Genomic DNA, 17,769 nt, shown 5'->3' with positions numbered 1-17,769 from the left:
GTATTAAATAAGCTGGGAACGTATTGTTTCCTCAAACATATATTCCCCTATTAATTTTTTTTTTCAAGTGAAAGTTACATTATTGTCATTAGTAAACTCCAAAGTGATATCCCACCAAAGAAGAAAACGGAGTATTTAACTATTAATCTCTGTTAATTTTTATTAGGAAAAATGAAATAACAATTGAAATATCGAGATAGCATAAGGTTTAAAAAGACGACACGCGTTTCGCGGTAGCTTTTTCAAAAGGGAATCTTCCCTTTTGAAAAAGCTACCGTGAAACTCGCGTCAGGGATTCAGTCGGTTTCTGTGCAATACAAACCACTATGAGTAAGCCCTTTATGGAAATGATCATGATTATTAGGGGGTAATTTATTCTATCTGATATTGGGTCGAAATTAATAGTAAAGTACACAGTTTTCTTCTTTGGTGGGAAATTCCTTGTAGCTGTGTAGATGACCAAATGGCGTACCTTATTGTAATGAATTTATTAACGGCACTGAGTCTAGTGATTTTATCATAAATTAACATTTTTTTCACCTTTTATGAGAATATTTAAAAGGAACGCTCCAGAAAAAAATATATAGTGTTACGCATCATGCAGAACCTCAGGGCATGGACAAGATCACATCATGCTCCTCCCCTCAGGGCCCGAAATAACACACTTTTATCTGGACTGTTCCTTTAAATATTCTGCTGTCCTACTGTATCAGTCTCCTTGATCATCATTAACACTATGGATTTACGTGTTCCAATACCGATTCCACTCCTGGGTAATATTTATTGTCTCCATACAGAGACAAGCAAACAATCAGGCATCTAATAATTCAGATTACAGTGCTCCTGCGCTCATGGACTTGCTAAGGAAGAAGGAAGAGACCATTTTGGCTCTGGAAGCAGATACGACCAAATGGGAACAGAAGTACTTAGAGGAAAGTGCAAAAAGACATTTTACCATGGATGCTACCACTACTGCAATAGCTCAAGCGTAAGTGCTCAATTTCTTTGTTCAATCTAATTTTTTTTTAAAGGGGTTTTCCCAGTTATAGAAAAATTTATATATAAATAAAAGAAAGGTCATCATGAATAAATTAACAAGTATTTTTAATTAGTAATTCACACTTCTTTTGTCTATGAAGTTAATCTCTGTAGTACACTGACAGAATCCTGTCCTAGAATGTTAATAATACAAGGGCATGTGAGCATGTGCAGTAAGAGGCTCCGCTGCTGTGACCTGGTGATAACCTATACCACATACTGTCAAGAAATTCCAGCAGCTGCTCAGCATCCGGAAAGACATGATGGACAGCAGCGGGAGCAACCTCTTCTTATCTCAGCACCCCTGGTATCTCCAGTATAAGATTAGATAGATGAGGTGGACAGCAGTGTGAGCAGCCTCTTCTTACCTCAACACCACTGGTATCTCCAGTATTAAATTAGATATACAGGGTGGACAGCAGTGTGAGCAGCCTCTTCTTACCTACGCATTTATATCTCCAGTATTATATAAGATAGACAGGGTGGACAGCAGTGTGAGCAGCCTCTTCTTACCTCAGCACCCCAGGTATCTCCAGTATTAGATCATATAGACATGGTGAACAACAGTGTGAGCAGCCTCTTCTTACCTCAGCACCCCAGGTATCTCCAGTATAAGATTAGATAGATGAGGTGGACAGCAGTGTGAGCAGCCTCTTCTTACCTCAGCACCCCAGGTATCTCCAGTATTAGATCAGATAGACTGGGTTGACAGCAGTGTGAGCAGCCTCTTCTTACCTCAGCACCCCAGGTATCTCCAGTATTAGATCAGATAGACTGGGTTGACAGCAGTGTGAGTGACCTATTCTTACCTTAGCACCCCAGGTATCTCCAGTATTAGATCAGACAGGGTGGACAGCAGTTTGAGCAGCCTCTTCTTACCTCAGCTCTCCTGGTATCTCCAGTATTAGATCAGATAGATATGGTGTACAGCAGTGTGAGCAGCCTATTTTTACCTCAGCTCCTTGGTTTTTCCAGTATTACATTAGAATGACAACTAATAGCACATCTTCCTCTTCATGAAGGGTGGGGACAGAGCTTCCTACTGGACATTCTATCAGGCTTTAGTTCTGTTAACATTCTAGGACAGGGGTGGGAAACCTCAGGCCCACGGGCCTTTTACGGTCTTCACTGACTTTCTATCCAGCCCCTGGGCAGATTCCCGGGGACTGCAGATCTTCGGCCAGAAACTGTATTTTGATGACCGCCGGCCCATTAATTTCTTCTTGCTCTGTGAGCACGTGCAAGCAGTGTTCACTACTGAGCGCCGAGACACGTGCAACGAAAGATTACGTCCTGACGCCAGTGCCAGCGTCAGGACGTACCTTGTGGGCAGAGTTAGCACCCAATTTGTACGACCCCCGAAGGATGATGTAAATATCCAAATGGCCATTGGCAGAAAAAAGATTCCACACCCCTGTTCTAGGACATGTTTCCATCAATAAGACAGTGGCCATTTTAATGTATAATAATGATAACTTCATTAGAATAAAACTAGTGTGATTTGATAATTATGGGCATTTAGGAATTTACCTATTTATGGTAGATATTTAACTACTCGAGAGTTAAACCCTTAAGGACGTTAACTCTCAAGTTTATAAATGGGGACGATTGCTAAGTGCTTGTACAGAAAAGCATCATTGCTATCTATACCCGACAAAGCTGCCTCTGCAAGCTGTGTGGTAGAGTTCTGTCCAGCTGCGTGACCATGCCGCTGGTCTGAACTGTGAAGTCTTCAGGAGCGCACCGCTCCCCCAGCAAGCAGGAAGCAATGGGCCGGGAGCAATGCGCTCCTGAAGATACAGCTTGAGAAAAGCTCTACTGCCAGGACATTGTCCATGTAGTGCTGCACCTGATGGTGAAGTGGAAACTTCTGTCACTTAAAAGGGTTTTATCCCTTAGTTGTTAGGTATGACCTGTTCACAGAATAGGTGATAACTTGCTGATTTGCAGGACTGCCCTGTATAAATGGGATGTGAACTGAATCTGATGTATTCTGATTTTGTCACGATAGAGAATTGACAATCATGAATCATTCGAGGAATGGAAGCCACACGGACAACTCATTGGATCTACGAATGTGGCCTGAAGAGGAAGAGATTGTACAGGCCAACCGAAAATTCCAGGACATGGAACATACGTAAGTTTTAATACATCTTAATGAGGTTGTCCACTTTGGTTTACATTGCTAATAAATGTGCTCCTCTGTAATATCAGATTTGTTTCTGAGATTATTATTATGATTATTTGTTCCATTAGAATTAAGAATCTTCATGCCAAAATCATAGAGCAAGACGCCATGATAAAGGTCCTCCACCAACGTTCTCGAAAAGATCAGAGCAAGAATGACAACTCCAGCTTACGCCCTGCCCGCTCTGTGCCATCTATAGCAGCAGTGGCTGCTGTTACATCTGGGTCTCACTCACGGCAGACGTCTCTGACCACTAATCAACTGGCAGAGGAAAAGAAGGATGAAAAGACTCGTAAAGGAAGTTTAGGTGGGAATTTTTTTTTAGATTGATATTTTAATTTTGAAAATCCGGTAAAAATTTAGATTTTTGGGTCATTGGGAGTGGAGGTTTTCTGAGGGTCTTGGATTTTTTTTTTATTGAGAGCAGAGATAAATAATTACCTGGGATTGTTTTGGAAAAACGTATGAGGATATGGTAATAGTCATGGGCAGGAAGGCCTATGCTAAAAAACAACACATATATTCGGCTGGGAGGAAACCAATTAGAGGTCATGTTTTAGGCAATTTTTACATTTGCTCCATAGCTTTCATTCATAACAGAAGCCACAACATTTAAGCCGGATCCAGTAAGTTTCCTTTAATAGATGTTGGAATAATAATAAGTTCCACAATTAGATGTGTTAAAAAATTGTTTCTGTACTGAGGTAATCTTATAATTGTGCCCCTGCTATATAATGTCTAATTTGCTGTGTCCGATCATACATAGTTGCTCCAGTTCATTGTTGGCACATACCACAGCTTGGCCAGGGAAGGAAGCATACTATAAATCACTTATAATAATTGAGTACACAGACATGACATAGCAGGGAATCATAGCTGCTGCTTTCTGAGGTAACACATTATCCTGCCTGTTTTATCACAGGAATGAGTGTTTCTGCCGCATCACCTGTCCTGTGAGCTCATCATAAATCAAGTCTGTGACATACAATCTACAGCTGCCATAGCTCCTACTTCACTGACGTGATTTATAATAAGCTCAGAGGGCTGGAGATATGGCAGAAACATTCAGTCCTGTGATAAAACAGGCAGGGAAATGTATTTCCCCAGAAAGCAGCAGCTAGGCGTCGCTGCTGTATCATGTCTGTATACTCAATTATCATAAGTGGCTTAGGCTTCCTCCACTGTCCAGGAGTCGTGTTATGTGCCGACCATCAACTAGAGCAGCTCAGTAGACAGTATATAGTAGGGGCACATTTATAGGATTTTTTTTAGTATATCCATGTGTGGAATTTATTATTATAAGATCTATTAATTAAAATGTACTTTGTTCATTAGACAACCCTTTAAAGGTTTCATGTTCTTTCCAGGAATTCTTCAAAATAAAGATGGCAAAGACAATCATGAAAGTCCTTCACCTTCCTTAACACTTCCACCACCTTCATTTATGTTGCCACCAACGCCTCTTTCAAGTCAGCCTACCGTGACTGTGTCACATGCCAAAACCGGGAGTAAAGACAACAGCACCCAGACAGACAAAAGCTCCGACCTCTTCTGGCCAAGCTGCTCTTCGTTACCAGGTCGGGGACGGATAAATTTAACCCCATCCAGTAGTCCTCTTCTACGTCACCCCAACAAGGAGAAGTCAGGTATGTCAGTGGTCTTCTCCATTTTCATGGTCGATGTTAAAAAGTCTACACACCATACCACTAATTACCACCAATCTTAATGGTTTTCCTTGTCTTACAGAACATTCCCCTGTCCTTGGCAAGACTCTAGAACCGAAACTTAGAGCTAGCACTCCAAACCACAAAACTGATCTTTCGGAGCCTGACAACACAATGGAAGTGCTTATTTGAAGACTTGTTTAGACTCGGAATTGCTTCTCGTGGCTTCTTAGCCAGACAGACTGAAAACATTTTAAGACGTTGCTAAGAATATTTTAGGCAACTGAGAAAAAGAAATCAACACCCGTGACTCCTCAAGATTATTTTTCCAGCTGGATAGCTGTAAAATTTTCTTGATACTCCTTGAGTACAGAATGACTCTCCCACCATGTAGATAGTGGCATGGTATTTTATATTCTTCTCTAATACCAAGTGGAACGTTTTCAGTTTCCAATAATTTGCCATAATGTGGAATACTTAAAGTTTTTTGGCTACGATGCAATTTTTCCATGTGTTTCATGGAAGGTCACATTATTTATAATATGCACATATTGTACTTTTTTCTATTCCTAATTTATATTGTATAGACGGATACAATAATAGTAGAAAGGCAAAATATACAATAAAGGCGGAAACATGGTGCACAACCAGATCCACTAGAAGACGGCACAATTACACAACCATGCTGATTCTGGCAATGAGAGATGCGCCATTTCTTTCGTTATGATATTGCTAATAGAAAGGTAATAATATGGCGGGTTTACATGCAGGTTTCACTTTGTAATCTGACAGCAGCATGATGTGGGGGAAGAGACCCTGATTCCAGCAATATGTCACTTATCTGGGTGCAGCAGTTGTGATACAATCACAGTTTTCTCTGTCGCAGATCTAAAAGTAATGTATGTGACACCACCAGAAGAATAGTGAGCGCAGCTCTGCAGTAAAATACAGGATGTAACTCAGGATCAGTAATGTAATGTATGTACACCGTGACTGCAGCAGCAGAATAGTGAGTGCAGCTCTGGAGTATAATACAGGATGTAACTCAGGATCAGTAATGTAATGTATGTACACAATGACACCACCAGCAGAATAGTGAGTGCAGCTCTGGAGTATAATACAGGATGTAACACAGGATCAGTAATGTAATGTATGTACACAGTGACTGCACAAGCAGAATAGTGAGTGCAGCTCTGGAGTATAATACAGGATGTAACTCAGGATCAGTAATGTAATGTATGTACACAGTGACTGCACCAGCAGAATAGTGAGTGTAGCTCTGGAGTACAATACAGGATGTAACTCAGGATCAGTACAGGATCAGTAAAGTAACGTATGTACACAGTGACTCCACCAGCGGAATAGTGAGTACAGCTCTGGATTATAATACAGGATGTAACTCAGGATCAGTAATGTAATGTATGTACACAGTGACTGCACCAGCAAAATAGTGAGTACAGCTCTGGAGTATAATACAGGATGTAACTCAGGATCAGTACAGGATCAGTAATGTAATGTATGTACACAGTGACTGCACCAGCAGAATAGTGAGTACAGCTCTGGAGTATAATAGAGGATGTAACTCAGGATCAGTAATGTAATGTATGTACACAGTGACTGCACCAGCAGAATAGTGAGTGCAGCTCTGGTGTATAATACAGGATGTAACTCAGGATCAGTAATGTAATATATGTACACAGTGACTGCACCAGCAGAATAGTGAGTGCAGCTCTGGAGTATAATACAGGATGTAACTCAGGATCAGTACAGGATCAGTAATGTAATGTATGTACACAGTGACTGCACCAGCAGAATAGTGAGTACAGCTCTGGAGTATAATAGAGGATGTAACTCAGGATCAGTAATGTATGTACACAGTGACTGCACCAGCAGAATAGTGAGTGGAGCTCTGGAGTATAATACAGGATGTAACTCAGGATAAGTTCAGGTTGTGCTGCTGTGTAAAATGTAAAGAAAACAAGAATGCAATGATTTGGAAATCTCTCATATCCATATTTTATTCACAGCAGAACATAGATCACAGATCAGAAGTTGAACGTTGGACATTTCTACATTTTATTTGAAAAATGTAACTCTTTTAGAAATTGATGGCAGCGACACATCTCAAATAAGTTGTTCCCGGGCCGTGTCCACCGTTGTGTCTCCTCTTCTTTTTACAACAGTCTGCAAATATCTGGGAAGCGAGGATACAATTGAGTTTTAGGAAATGAACGTTGTCCCATTATTGTTTGATGTCGGATTGTCTCTGCTCCACAGTTCGGGGTCTTTGCCGGATTTTTTGTTTCATAATGTTCCAAAATGTTTTCCATTAGTGAAAGGTCCGGACTGCAGGCGGCCGGTTCATCACTCGAACTCTTCTTCTGTGATGCCATGCTGATGTGATGGATGCAGTATGTGGTTTACCATTGTCTTGCCGAAATATACAATGTCTTCCCTGAAATAGATGTTGTCTGGATGGAGCAGATGTTATCCTAACACCTCTATATAATGCTCAGCATTAATGGGGCCTCTCATGTGTAATCTGCCCCTGTCCTAGGCACTAATGCAGCCCTAACCATCAGAGATGGAGGATCTGTGTGCTGATAACAAGCTGGATGGTCCCTCTCCTCAATAACAAGCTGGATGGATGGTCCCTCTTCTCAATAACAAGCTGAATGGTCCCTCTTCTCAATAACAAGCTGGATGGTCCCTCTCCTCGATAACAAGCTCGTTGGTCCCTCTTCTCAATAACAAGCTGGATGGTCCCTCTCCTCGATAACAAGCTCGTTGGTCCCTCTTCTCAATAACAAGCTGGATGGTCCCTCTCCTCAATAACAAGCTGGATGGTCCCTCTTCTGAATAACAAGCAGGATGGTCCCTCTCCTCTTGAGTCCTCAGGACACAGCGTCCATGGATTTTATAACTTTTGTTCTTCTGACCACAGAACAGTTTTCCATTTTGCCTCAGTCCATTATAAATTAACTTTGGCCCAGAGAAGACGGCAGCATTTCTGGATTGTGTTGATATAAGGCTTCTTCTCTGTATGATAGAGCTGTAACATGTTTTTTTTTTGTTAATTTGTGTATCTGTGTTCACAGACCATGATTTCTGGAAGTATTCCATGCAATGATTTGAACGATGGAATCATAACTGTTTTCAATGCAGTGCCACCTTAGGGTGATCTATGGATCACCAGCATCCAGTATTGACCTTCGACCTTGTCCCTTGCGCACATGGATTTCTCCAGAATCTCTGAAGCTTTTGATGATATTCTGTACTGCTGATGGTAGGATATTCAAAGCCTTCGCAATTTTTATGTTGAGGAACATTTTTCTGAAATTATTCCACAATTTTTCGACGCGGATGCTCACAGGCTGGTGACCTCTGACCATCTTTGCTTCTGAGAGACTCTGCCTCTCTTTGTCACACATGCAACTTATTTTTCCAGCTTTTTGTTAATCCTGTCCCAACTTTTTGGAGATGTGTTGTTATCATCAATTTCTAAAATTAGTTCATTTTCTTCAAATAAAATGGAAAAGTTGTCCAACATTCTCCTTCTAATCTGCTCTATGTTCTGTTGTGAAGAAAATATGGCTATAAGAGATTTCCAAATCATTGCATTCTTGTTTCTTGTTCCTTTACACTTTACTGAGCATCCCAACTTTTTTGGATATTGGGTTGTATGTACACAGTGACGATATGATTATATTTATGTAAAAACTGCTGTTCAAAGGTGGACATACCTGTATATGAGAACATTGCATCAAGCTACCCCTACACTGACACATTTTAGATCTTTTGGTTTTTCTCCATCATGGAATACACGGGACTTAATTTTCTCACAAATGACTGAGTACTAAGAACTGAAATGACGAAAATTAAAATGGGATTTTGGTAAATCCAAAAAGAAAAAAACTGAGAAACGCGTGAATTTCATTGATGGGTATTCAGTATTGTTCAGAAAATGGCCATTGTTGTGCTATCTGTGATTGAGGCCGCGACTTTAAAGCAGTTTTTCATCACCGTAAAAAAAGGGTTTGCTGTGAGGGCAATAGTTGCATGTCACAGTCATAGCGAGATTTCGGCAAATGTTTCAATCATGTGACTGTCACAGTAACCCATGGTGTTACCACGACAAGTCCAAATGTAGCCATGGAGCCCTAGCCTAGGGGGCGAGAAAGTGTTCTTTCATAGTTGGGGTTAAACAGTGATGTACCACACTTTTGTGTCCGCCACTGCCCGAATACTGACTCTGCCGGCCTCATTATACCCTCCGGGTGTTCTGTCTGAATCCCATTGGTAAGCGGAGGCCTCAACAAACGTGTGACATATGCTTCAGCACTACCTGACACCTGTTTCAGCACTGCCTGATGCATGTTTTAGCACTACTGAACACATGCTTCAGCACTACCTGACTCATGTTTCAGCACTACCTGACTCATGTTTCAGCACTACCTGACATGTTTCAGCATTACCTGACATGTTTCAGCACTACCTGACACATTTCAGTACTACCTGACCCATGTTTCAGCACTACCTGACACATTTTTCAGTATTACATGACACATGTTTCAGCAGTACCTGACACATGCTTCAGCACTACCTGACTCTTGTTTCAGCACTACCTGACTCTTGTTTCAGCACTACCTGACATTTTTCAGTACTACCTGACATGTTTCAGCACTACCTGACATGTTTCAGCACTACCTGACATGTTTCAGCACTACCTGACATGTTTCAGCATTACCTGACACATGTTTCAGCACTACCTGACTCATGTTTCAGCACTACCTGACACATGTTTCAGCACTACCTGACACATGTTTCAGCACTACCTGACTCTTGTTTCAGCACTACCTGACTCTTGTTTCAGCACTACCTGACATTTTTCAGCACTACCTGACATTTTTCAGTACTACCTGACGCATGTTTCAGTACTACCTGACGCATGTTTCAGCACTACCTGACTCATGTTTCAGCACTACCTGACTCATGTTTCAGCACTACCTGACTCATGTTTCAGCACTACCTGACTCATGTTTCAGCACTACTTGACACATGTTTCAGCACTACCTTACACGTTTCCGCACTACCTGACGCATGTTTCTTCACTACCAGGAGTTGGGGAGGAGGGGGCAGAATTTACTAGAATTTGTGTTCTTTCTCTAGTGAAACTTTGCCATACAGATCAGAAAACAGATTTGTGTCAAATTTATAATGGCTGCCTGTTGCTAGGCAACGGCAAAGACTCAAAATTACATGACAGTGACTGGCAAAAACCAAGAACGACAACAAAACTTTATTGTACAAGACTAATAAGGAACAAACCTTTATTGTCATACAGGGCAGCTGATTCCCACACAGTCGGACTTGAATATAAATGTTAATATATGGAAATCCCATAGTTGTGTATATATCAGGATCCAGGACCCGCATTATGTGCTCTTCGCTTGTTGTATAAGATCCTTGAAGCCATCTTGAATTTTGGGTGGCAGAATATCCTTGTGCACAATATACATTTTATATACGGTATATATTACCCCGTATTGACAGCAATATCATTTTGATAATAAATTCTTTAGGTAAAGTACTAAGGGTGTCATTTCTAATTGCTAAGGTAAATGTAGTGTGTAAACAGCTGTAGGAGTATGAATCCCATCATCCCATGGTGAATACTCTCATTCAGGCTCAGTATATAGCAATATACACAGCAGTCTTTTTAGATCGGCTTATCAGGCATTGATTGTAAACTGTTATGGACTGGTGGGCGGGGCTCTGTAGATGTAGCCAATAGCTACAAAGCCCTGATTGGGGGCGTGGCTTTGTTAACCTCTGCTGCAACCTCAAAACCTTGCAGCGGTGGTTGTCTCCCTTTGTAGGATTTGGGTTTTTATCCAAAGTAGAGTTGGTGCAAATTGATTTGATTTATAGAACCCAGTCCATTGGCCACATCAGCAATCCGTGGCCTCGGCACGAGAGTCCTGAAATCAGCCTTTAACCTGATTGCATCCACGGCTCATCTTTTGATTAGATGGCCTGACGCAATGTTACATGTGTAACACACCGCAATTATGAGGTTGCTCCAGGCTGGCTAATCAAAAGATAAGCCACGAATTCTGTCAGCTCCCATCCCGTGACCGATGATCAGTGTCCTGCAAATCACTTAGCTCCAACTCTAATTAAGCAACTAAATTTGACTGTGGTTTGCCCAAAATGTATTTAACGGCCTTCGGCTTTAACGGCCTTTAGCTCAATCTCGAGCCATGGCAACTTGATGGATGAATGCTCTGTAGGAAGATTGATTTTGTGTAATCCTAGATAGATCCACTAGGGTCTTCTCCGCCATTATGGTGATAGTATCAAGCCATCGGGTTGCTGGTCTTCCTCTTCGCTTTATTCCTTCTATTCTTCCGACCATGATGTCCTTCTCCAGTGATCGCTCTCTTCGTATGATGTGTCCAAAGTAGACAAGTCGTATCTTGGTGATTCTTGCTTCGAGTGACATGTCTGTCTTGATTTGTTCCAAGATTCATTTGAAGGTTCTTCTTGCCATCCATGGTATTGATAACATTCTTCTCCAGAACCACATTTCGAAGGCTTCAATTCTTCTTCCTCCCCAAAATTATAAGTTCTAATTTACTGATCGTTGGGACCCCAGCAATCTTAGGAACAGATCCTTCTGAATGGAGCAGAGGTCGTGCATGCAGATCTCATTTCCATTCATTGTTTATGAGACTCCATTCAGGGAGGGCTCTGTAGACCTGTTCTCCGGATCGTTAGTCGTTAGTAAAGCTAGCCATTAATATGAGATACCTATCAGTTGCATGTTTGGGAGACAGCTGTCTCCCTTGACTCCAACATGGCCGAGCATTCATGTGATTTCAATGGTTAGAGAGGTGAAAGCTGATGCCAGAATTCTCTGGCAGCGGCTTACGGTATCTACCCTGAAAACAAAAGGAATGGTCATTGAAATTCCATCTGCCTGGTCCATTTCTCCGCTATAGATGATGTTGGTGAGAAGGAGGCCCCCATACATATCAGATGGTTGGCGGATTCAGGTGACTTTTATCAATTCCACTTTCTTATGGATAAAAGTTAACTTTTATTCTTGAAAATACCCTTTAAATCAAAACTTATAAAAGACAATGTGATCCACGAGTTGGATGTCCATACAAGTGTTTCCTGGTCTGCCCAGGACCCAGAGCTTGGGGTGTAAGAAGATGACAACCACTTCTCTTTGTACAATATCCTAAAACTTCAAGTTTTCCACTATACCAGCTGCAACAAATGTTGTACATTTCTTAAAAAAACATTTCTGTATATTTTATTACTTTCCACTTTATACTATTAGGGGTGGGGGGTTATTGCTTTTTTTAAAAGCTACAATTACAGCTTAGAAATATAAGGGTATTTGCACGCTGTTTTTTTTTAGGAGTCTTTTGGAGTGGGCTCTAAAAAAATGCTTGAAATACCCTTTTTTTCTCCTTCTATTGTTAAACCACTTTACTGGTCATATATTAAGTATTTTGGTCGGTTTTCTTCTGCTTCAGGTTTTCAAAAACTCCTGTTGGCTCTGTGCACACTTAGTTTTTTTTTTTAGCAGTTTCTGAAGCAGAAACTGAGCTGAAACACTCCAAATTTGCCTCAAATTGCAAAATTCCTCAGAAACTTGGAGGTACTGCTCCGAAACCTGTGCAAAAAGGCTCCATGTGTACATAACTTTTGGGAGTAAAGAAAGTGCATGTCACTTCTTTGAAGCGTGTCCTGATGGAAAATGCTCCAAATTGGGCACAGTCCAATCAGAAGACTGCAAAAAATGCTGCAGGAAAAAAACTATTCAAGAAACGAAAAATTGTTCCAAGAACTCCAAAAAAGAAGGAGCGCTTCCACTAGACAACTCATTGTTTTGACCACCTCAATAAAACTCTGTGTCCACATACTTTTATAGGGTTCGAGGGTTTTTTGCGATGTTTTTAGAGCAGAAACTGCAAGTTTTTGAGGAGTTTGGAGTATTTGAGGTGGATTTGATGAGTCTATGATCAGTTTCTGCTCCAAAATCTCAAAAAAAAAATAACCTCAGTATAAACTTACTCTTAGGGTATATAGACACGGTGTCTTTTTCTGGAATACACCTGTAAATGCACCACAACGGTGCCCCATAAAATGACATTTTGGTGCACATGTTCCACCCTTCGTCACTCCGTTTAACCGTTTGGAAACCCTGCAGCGGTTAAAAGAAGTGACATGCTCGTTCTTCGGGTGGTTTCCGCTCTGTATATATCACGACCGCTGGGGTTTTCCTGATGGTAGGAAAAACCTGCGGAAACTCTGCGGTTGCACCAGTGTCTAAAAGAAGCCTTAGGCTATGTGCACACAAGGAGTTCTTTGAGCCGAAACTGAGCAGAAACTCTTCAAATTCTCCTCGAAAAACTCAAAAATGCAGAAGTGCCGCTCAGTTTCTGTTCCAAAAACTCTGCAAAAAGAATCTTAAAAGTTTCTGCACAAATGGCTACAAACAGAGATCGGGAAAAGTAGAAAAAATGGTTTCGATATGGAAAAGTGAGTTTTTCCGCGAATGTGCCAGCCCATAGACTACATTGATTTTGATTTATTGATCTCCATACCGATCAATTCAATTCTGCAAATGTATCTCGGTGCTGGGAATGCTAATAATCTCACTTCTCAGTTTTCAACTAAAAGACTTTTCGTAGATCCTGCAAAGCATGCAGCGCTGCTTACCTGTGAGTTAAATTTGTCGCTGTCATCTTCTGATGTCAAACGTGTTGCTGAACTGTATACTAGGTGTATGCAATTCTTTTTCTGCATAGTGTTTGTTGCAAATTCCCCTCTTGATATGCAATCGTCTCCTGCTGCCGGTAGTTGTGCGGTGATCTCAGTGCTATGGTGAGCGGTGTCTGCTTCTGGATGAACCTTACTCTGCGGCTTGGAGCTTCCACTTACCTATTGTGCACAATTTCTTCCCTGAACCTCTTTGGAATATATTTTTATAATGAAAGCTTTTTCTTTTGTAAAAAAAAATAAATAATAAAATAAAAAATAATTTCTTATTTAAACAAATATTCCTGTTCATTTGTTGCAATTTTTTTTGTGTCTAAACCTAATAATGATGATGAAGAAGCTCTCTCTTCCTCTCTCGCAGTGGGAAGTCCTGGCAATGTCTCGAGTACTAATGAGCAGGTGCCAATTAGCTGCCCATCAACAAAATTGTGTCTGTGACCACTTGGTGCTGGGGAAAACTTTCCATACTAAGCAAATGTCTGTGGTTGACTCTGTTTCCTTGCACCACTGAGGTCCTGGGTTTCGAAGGGCCATGTTTATATGGAATTTGCATCTTCTCTTATAGTTTCATCCAACATTTTGAAAAACTACAGGTACAGATGTAGCGATAATGGCCAGCCGCTCCAATGAAAAGTAAATGATAGTGTATAGGTGCGCTACAATAACGGCATAGCGTGCCATGCATGTTCTTTCAATGATTATTATGTCTGTAGGTGATTAAATCATATCTATTGTGTACATATATGGACAAAATTGGCAGTATCCTTTTGTTAAAGTAAGAAAAACCCATAATCCTCACTGAAATAACTTGAAAGTGAAAAAAAGTAATTTTCAATTTAAATTTACCGAACATCAACCAATGGAAATCGGACATTGCTTTTGAATTGTGGTTCAACAGAAAAATGTAAAAAAAAAAAAAACTAATGAAAATGGCCTGAACACAAATGATGGTACCCTTAGACATGTTAAACTAAGGTGTGTCCTGTAATTAGCATCACAGGCGTCTACAAACTTGTAAACAGTCAGTCTGCCTGTTTACAGGATGAAAAGTAGTCATTGTGCTGTTTGGTATCATGGTGTATACCACACTAAACATGGAGCACATAAAGCTAAGGAGAGAGTTGTCTCAGGAAATTAGAAAGAAAATCATAGATAAACATGCTAAAGGTAGTATAAGACCATCTCCAAACAGCCTGATGTTCCTGTTACTACAGTTACATATGTTATTCAGATGTTTAAGGTCTATGGGCTGTAGATGACCTCCCTGGATGTGGCTGCTAAAGGAAGATTGATGACAAATTGAAGAGACGGATAATAATGGTAACCGAAGAGCCCAGAACAACTTCCAAAGAGATTAGAGGTGAGCTCCGAGGTCAAGGTACATCAGTGTCAGATCGCACCATCTGTCGCTGTCTTGGCCAAAGTAGACTTCATGGAAGACAACCGTGGAGGAAACCAATGTTGAAAGCTAATCATAAAAAATCGACTCTTGTATTTGCCAAAATGCATATGGACAAGCCACAAAGCTTCTGGAAGAATGTTAGATGAGACATAACTGGGGCATTTTGGCAAGTCGCATCAGCTCTATGTTCACAGACACAAGAATGAAGAATACAAGGAAAATAACAATGTACCTACTGTGAGACATGGAGGAGGCTCGGTTATGTTTTGGGGGATGATCTGCTGCATCTGGCATAGGGGGTCTTGAATCTGTACAGGGTACAATGAGATCTCAAGACTATCAAGACATTATGGAGTGAAATGTGCTGACCAGTGTCAGAAAGCTTGGTCATGGGTCCTTCAACAGGATAATGCCAAAAAAAAAACAGAGCAAAAAACATCCAGGAATGGCCAAGAGCAAAGTATTGGACTCTCCTGAAGTAGCTTCTATGAGCCCTGATCTAAATCCTATTGAACATTGGTGAAAGGACCTGAAACTTGCCGTCTGGAGAAGACACCATCACACCTGAGACAGCGGGAGCATTGCTCACGAGGAGGAGGAGAAAATACCCATGGACGGGGGCAGAAGTCTCATTGAGAGTCACAGAAATCATTTGTTTGCAGTGATTGCCTCAATAGGTTGTCTAACAAAATATTAAGATAAGGGAACCATCATTTTTCTCCGGGTCAGTTTCATTAGTTGTTTGTTTTTTACATTTTTCTGTTGAACCACAAGTCAAATGCAAAAAGTCAAAGTCTGATTTCCATTACTTGATATTCAGTAAATTTAAATTGAATATTACTTTTGTCCGTTTCAAGCTATTTCAGTGACCATTGTGGGTTTAGGTACCAATAATTTAGGGTTACTGTACAGAGGGCCATTGGACAATTTTTGTACAGCGCTGTATAATGTATTTGTGCTACATTAGTAACAGGGATGAAATAAACTCTCAGCAGTGAGCAGACATTTGTGTTGGAAAGAGAAGATGTGATTTTGATGAAGAATGAAATTTCCAATCTATTAAAAAAGTAAATTTTCAGCGCTCTGATGTCCTTCTGCACCGCTCTAATGTGCTTCTGCACCACTCTGATGTGCTTCTGCACCGCTCTGATGTCCTTCTGCACCGCTCTGATGTCCTTCTGCACCGCTCTGATGTGCTTGTGCACCGCTCTGATGGGCTTCTGCACCGCTCTGATGTGCTTCTGCACCGCTCTGATGGGCTTCTGCACCGCTCTGATGTCCTTCTGCACCACTCTAATGTGCTTCTGCACTGCTCAAATGTGCTTCTGCACCGCTCTGATGTCCTTCTGCACCGCTCTGATGGCCTTCTGCACTCCTCTAATGTGCTTCTGCACCGCTCTAATGTGCTTCTGCACCGCTCTGATGTCCTTCTGCACCGCTCTGATGTCCTTCTGCACCGCTCTAATGTGCTTCTGCACCGCTCTGATGTGCTTCTGCACCGCTCTGATGTGCTTCTGCACCGCTCTAATGTGCTTCTGCACCGCTCTGATGTCCTTCTGCACCGCTCTGATGTGCTTCTGCACCGCTCTGATGTGCTTCTGCACCGCTCTGATGTCCTTCTGCACCGCTCTAATGTGCTTCTGCACCGCTCTGATGTGCTTCTGCACCGCTCTGATGTCCTTCTGCACCGCTCTGATGTCCTTCTGCACCGCCCTTTACTGCGCTTGTTCAGGAGTTCTAATATTAAGTGTAAAAGCCATGGATTCACCAAGACACTGGTGTTTGATCATATAGAAAATCCTTGGGATTTGCACAATTTTGAGGATAGTTGGGACGTTTCTTTTTTTTAATTTTTATTTTATTTTCAGGCAATTAACGTGCAAAAAAAATGACAAGTGAAAAGGTACTTTGATTGTTATGGGTCCGGGATCTATCCATAAAAAAAATCCAGGTAGCATACATACAAAAAACCTGATGTGTGAAAGAGTCCTCAGTAGTTTGGTGTTTTAGAAATATTTAAAGGGTGGCCCAGGACTTTAAGATATTGATGAGCCATCATTAGGATAAGTCATCAATAACAGATCGGTGGGGGGCTGACCCCAGCACACCCCATTGATCAGTCGTTTGCAGCTCTTGTGATGACCAGATAGACGCCGCGTACACAGAACACCTTAGCTCAGTACACTGTGTAGTGGCCATTTTCGGTACTGCAGTTTAGCTCCTATTCAACTGAATGTGATCTGAGCCTCAGTACCTGAGAACGGCCACCACATAATGTAGAACAGCGGATTGGTGGGGGTGCCAATTATCAGACCCTCTCTGATCTGATAATGATGACCAATCCTAAAGATAGGTCATTAATACCTAAGTTATGGGCAACCCATTTAATGGTAAAAAGTTATTTTGTTTGTGTTTTTTTCAGGCTGATTTTTATATCTGTGGAGATGCCTGAGATTTACTAACTATGAATGAGGCTTGGCAGACCTGAATGCCTGTGGTGTCAGGGAAGGCATGAGGATTAGGACATCTGTCAGTGTGAAAGATAAGAGGAAGTGTACACTACAACACAGGCGAGGTGTAGAATTTCCCAGAGGCGGCCAGTTGGCACAGCGGCACCTGGGATGACTAAATTATGGTTTTCCCCCAGGTAAAAAGAAATGTATGAATGAACAGAACAC

General features: G+C 41.3%; 1 protein-coding gene across 3 annotated transcripts in view; it reads left to right on the top strand.

The window, feature by feature from the left end:
* The window catches only part of AMOTL1 (angiomotin like 1), a 186,945-nt gene extending 172,977 nt beyond the window's left edge, over window positions 1-13,968 (top strand). For all 3 annotated transcript variants that reach the window (XM_073662173.1, XM_073662172.1, XM_073662174.1), the window contains 5 exons: window positions 798-988; window positions 3,050-3,175; window positions 3,295-3,533; window positions 4,594-4,872; window positions 4,973-13,968. In XM_073662173.1, coding sequence (XP_073518274.1) covers window positions 798-988; window positions 3,050-3,175; window positions 3,295-3,533; window positions 4,594-4,872; window positions 4,973-5,082 — 945 coding nt within the window. In that variant the 3' untranslated portion in view covers window positions 5,083-13,968. The remainder of the gene's footprint in view (window positions 1-797; window positions 989-3,049; window positions 3,176-3,294; window positions 3,534-4,593; window positions 4,873-4,972) is intronic.
* Window positions 13,969-17,769: the final 3,801 nt, after the last annotated feature.

Source organism: Phyllobates terribilis, unplaced genomic scaffold (genome assembly GCF_046119375.1).
Source record: "Phyllobates terribilis strain yellow unplaced genomic scaffold, ASM4611937v1 Scaffold_2__4_contigs__length_985480577, whole genome shotgun sequence".
Classification (NCBI taxonomy): domain Eukaryota; kingdom Metazoa; phylum Chordata; class Amphibia; order Anura; family Dendrobatidae; genus Phyllobates; species Phyllobates terribilis.
The sequence above is the reverse complement of the archived record's forward strand: the minus strand, read 5'-3'. Positions and strand labels throughout refer to the sequence as shown.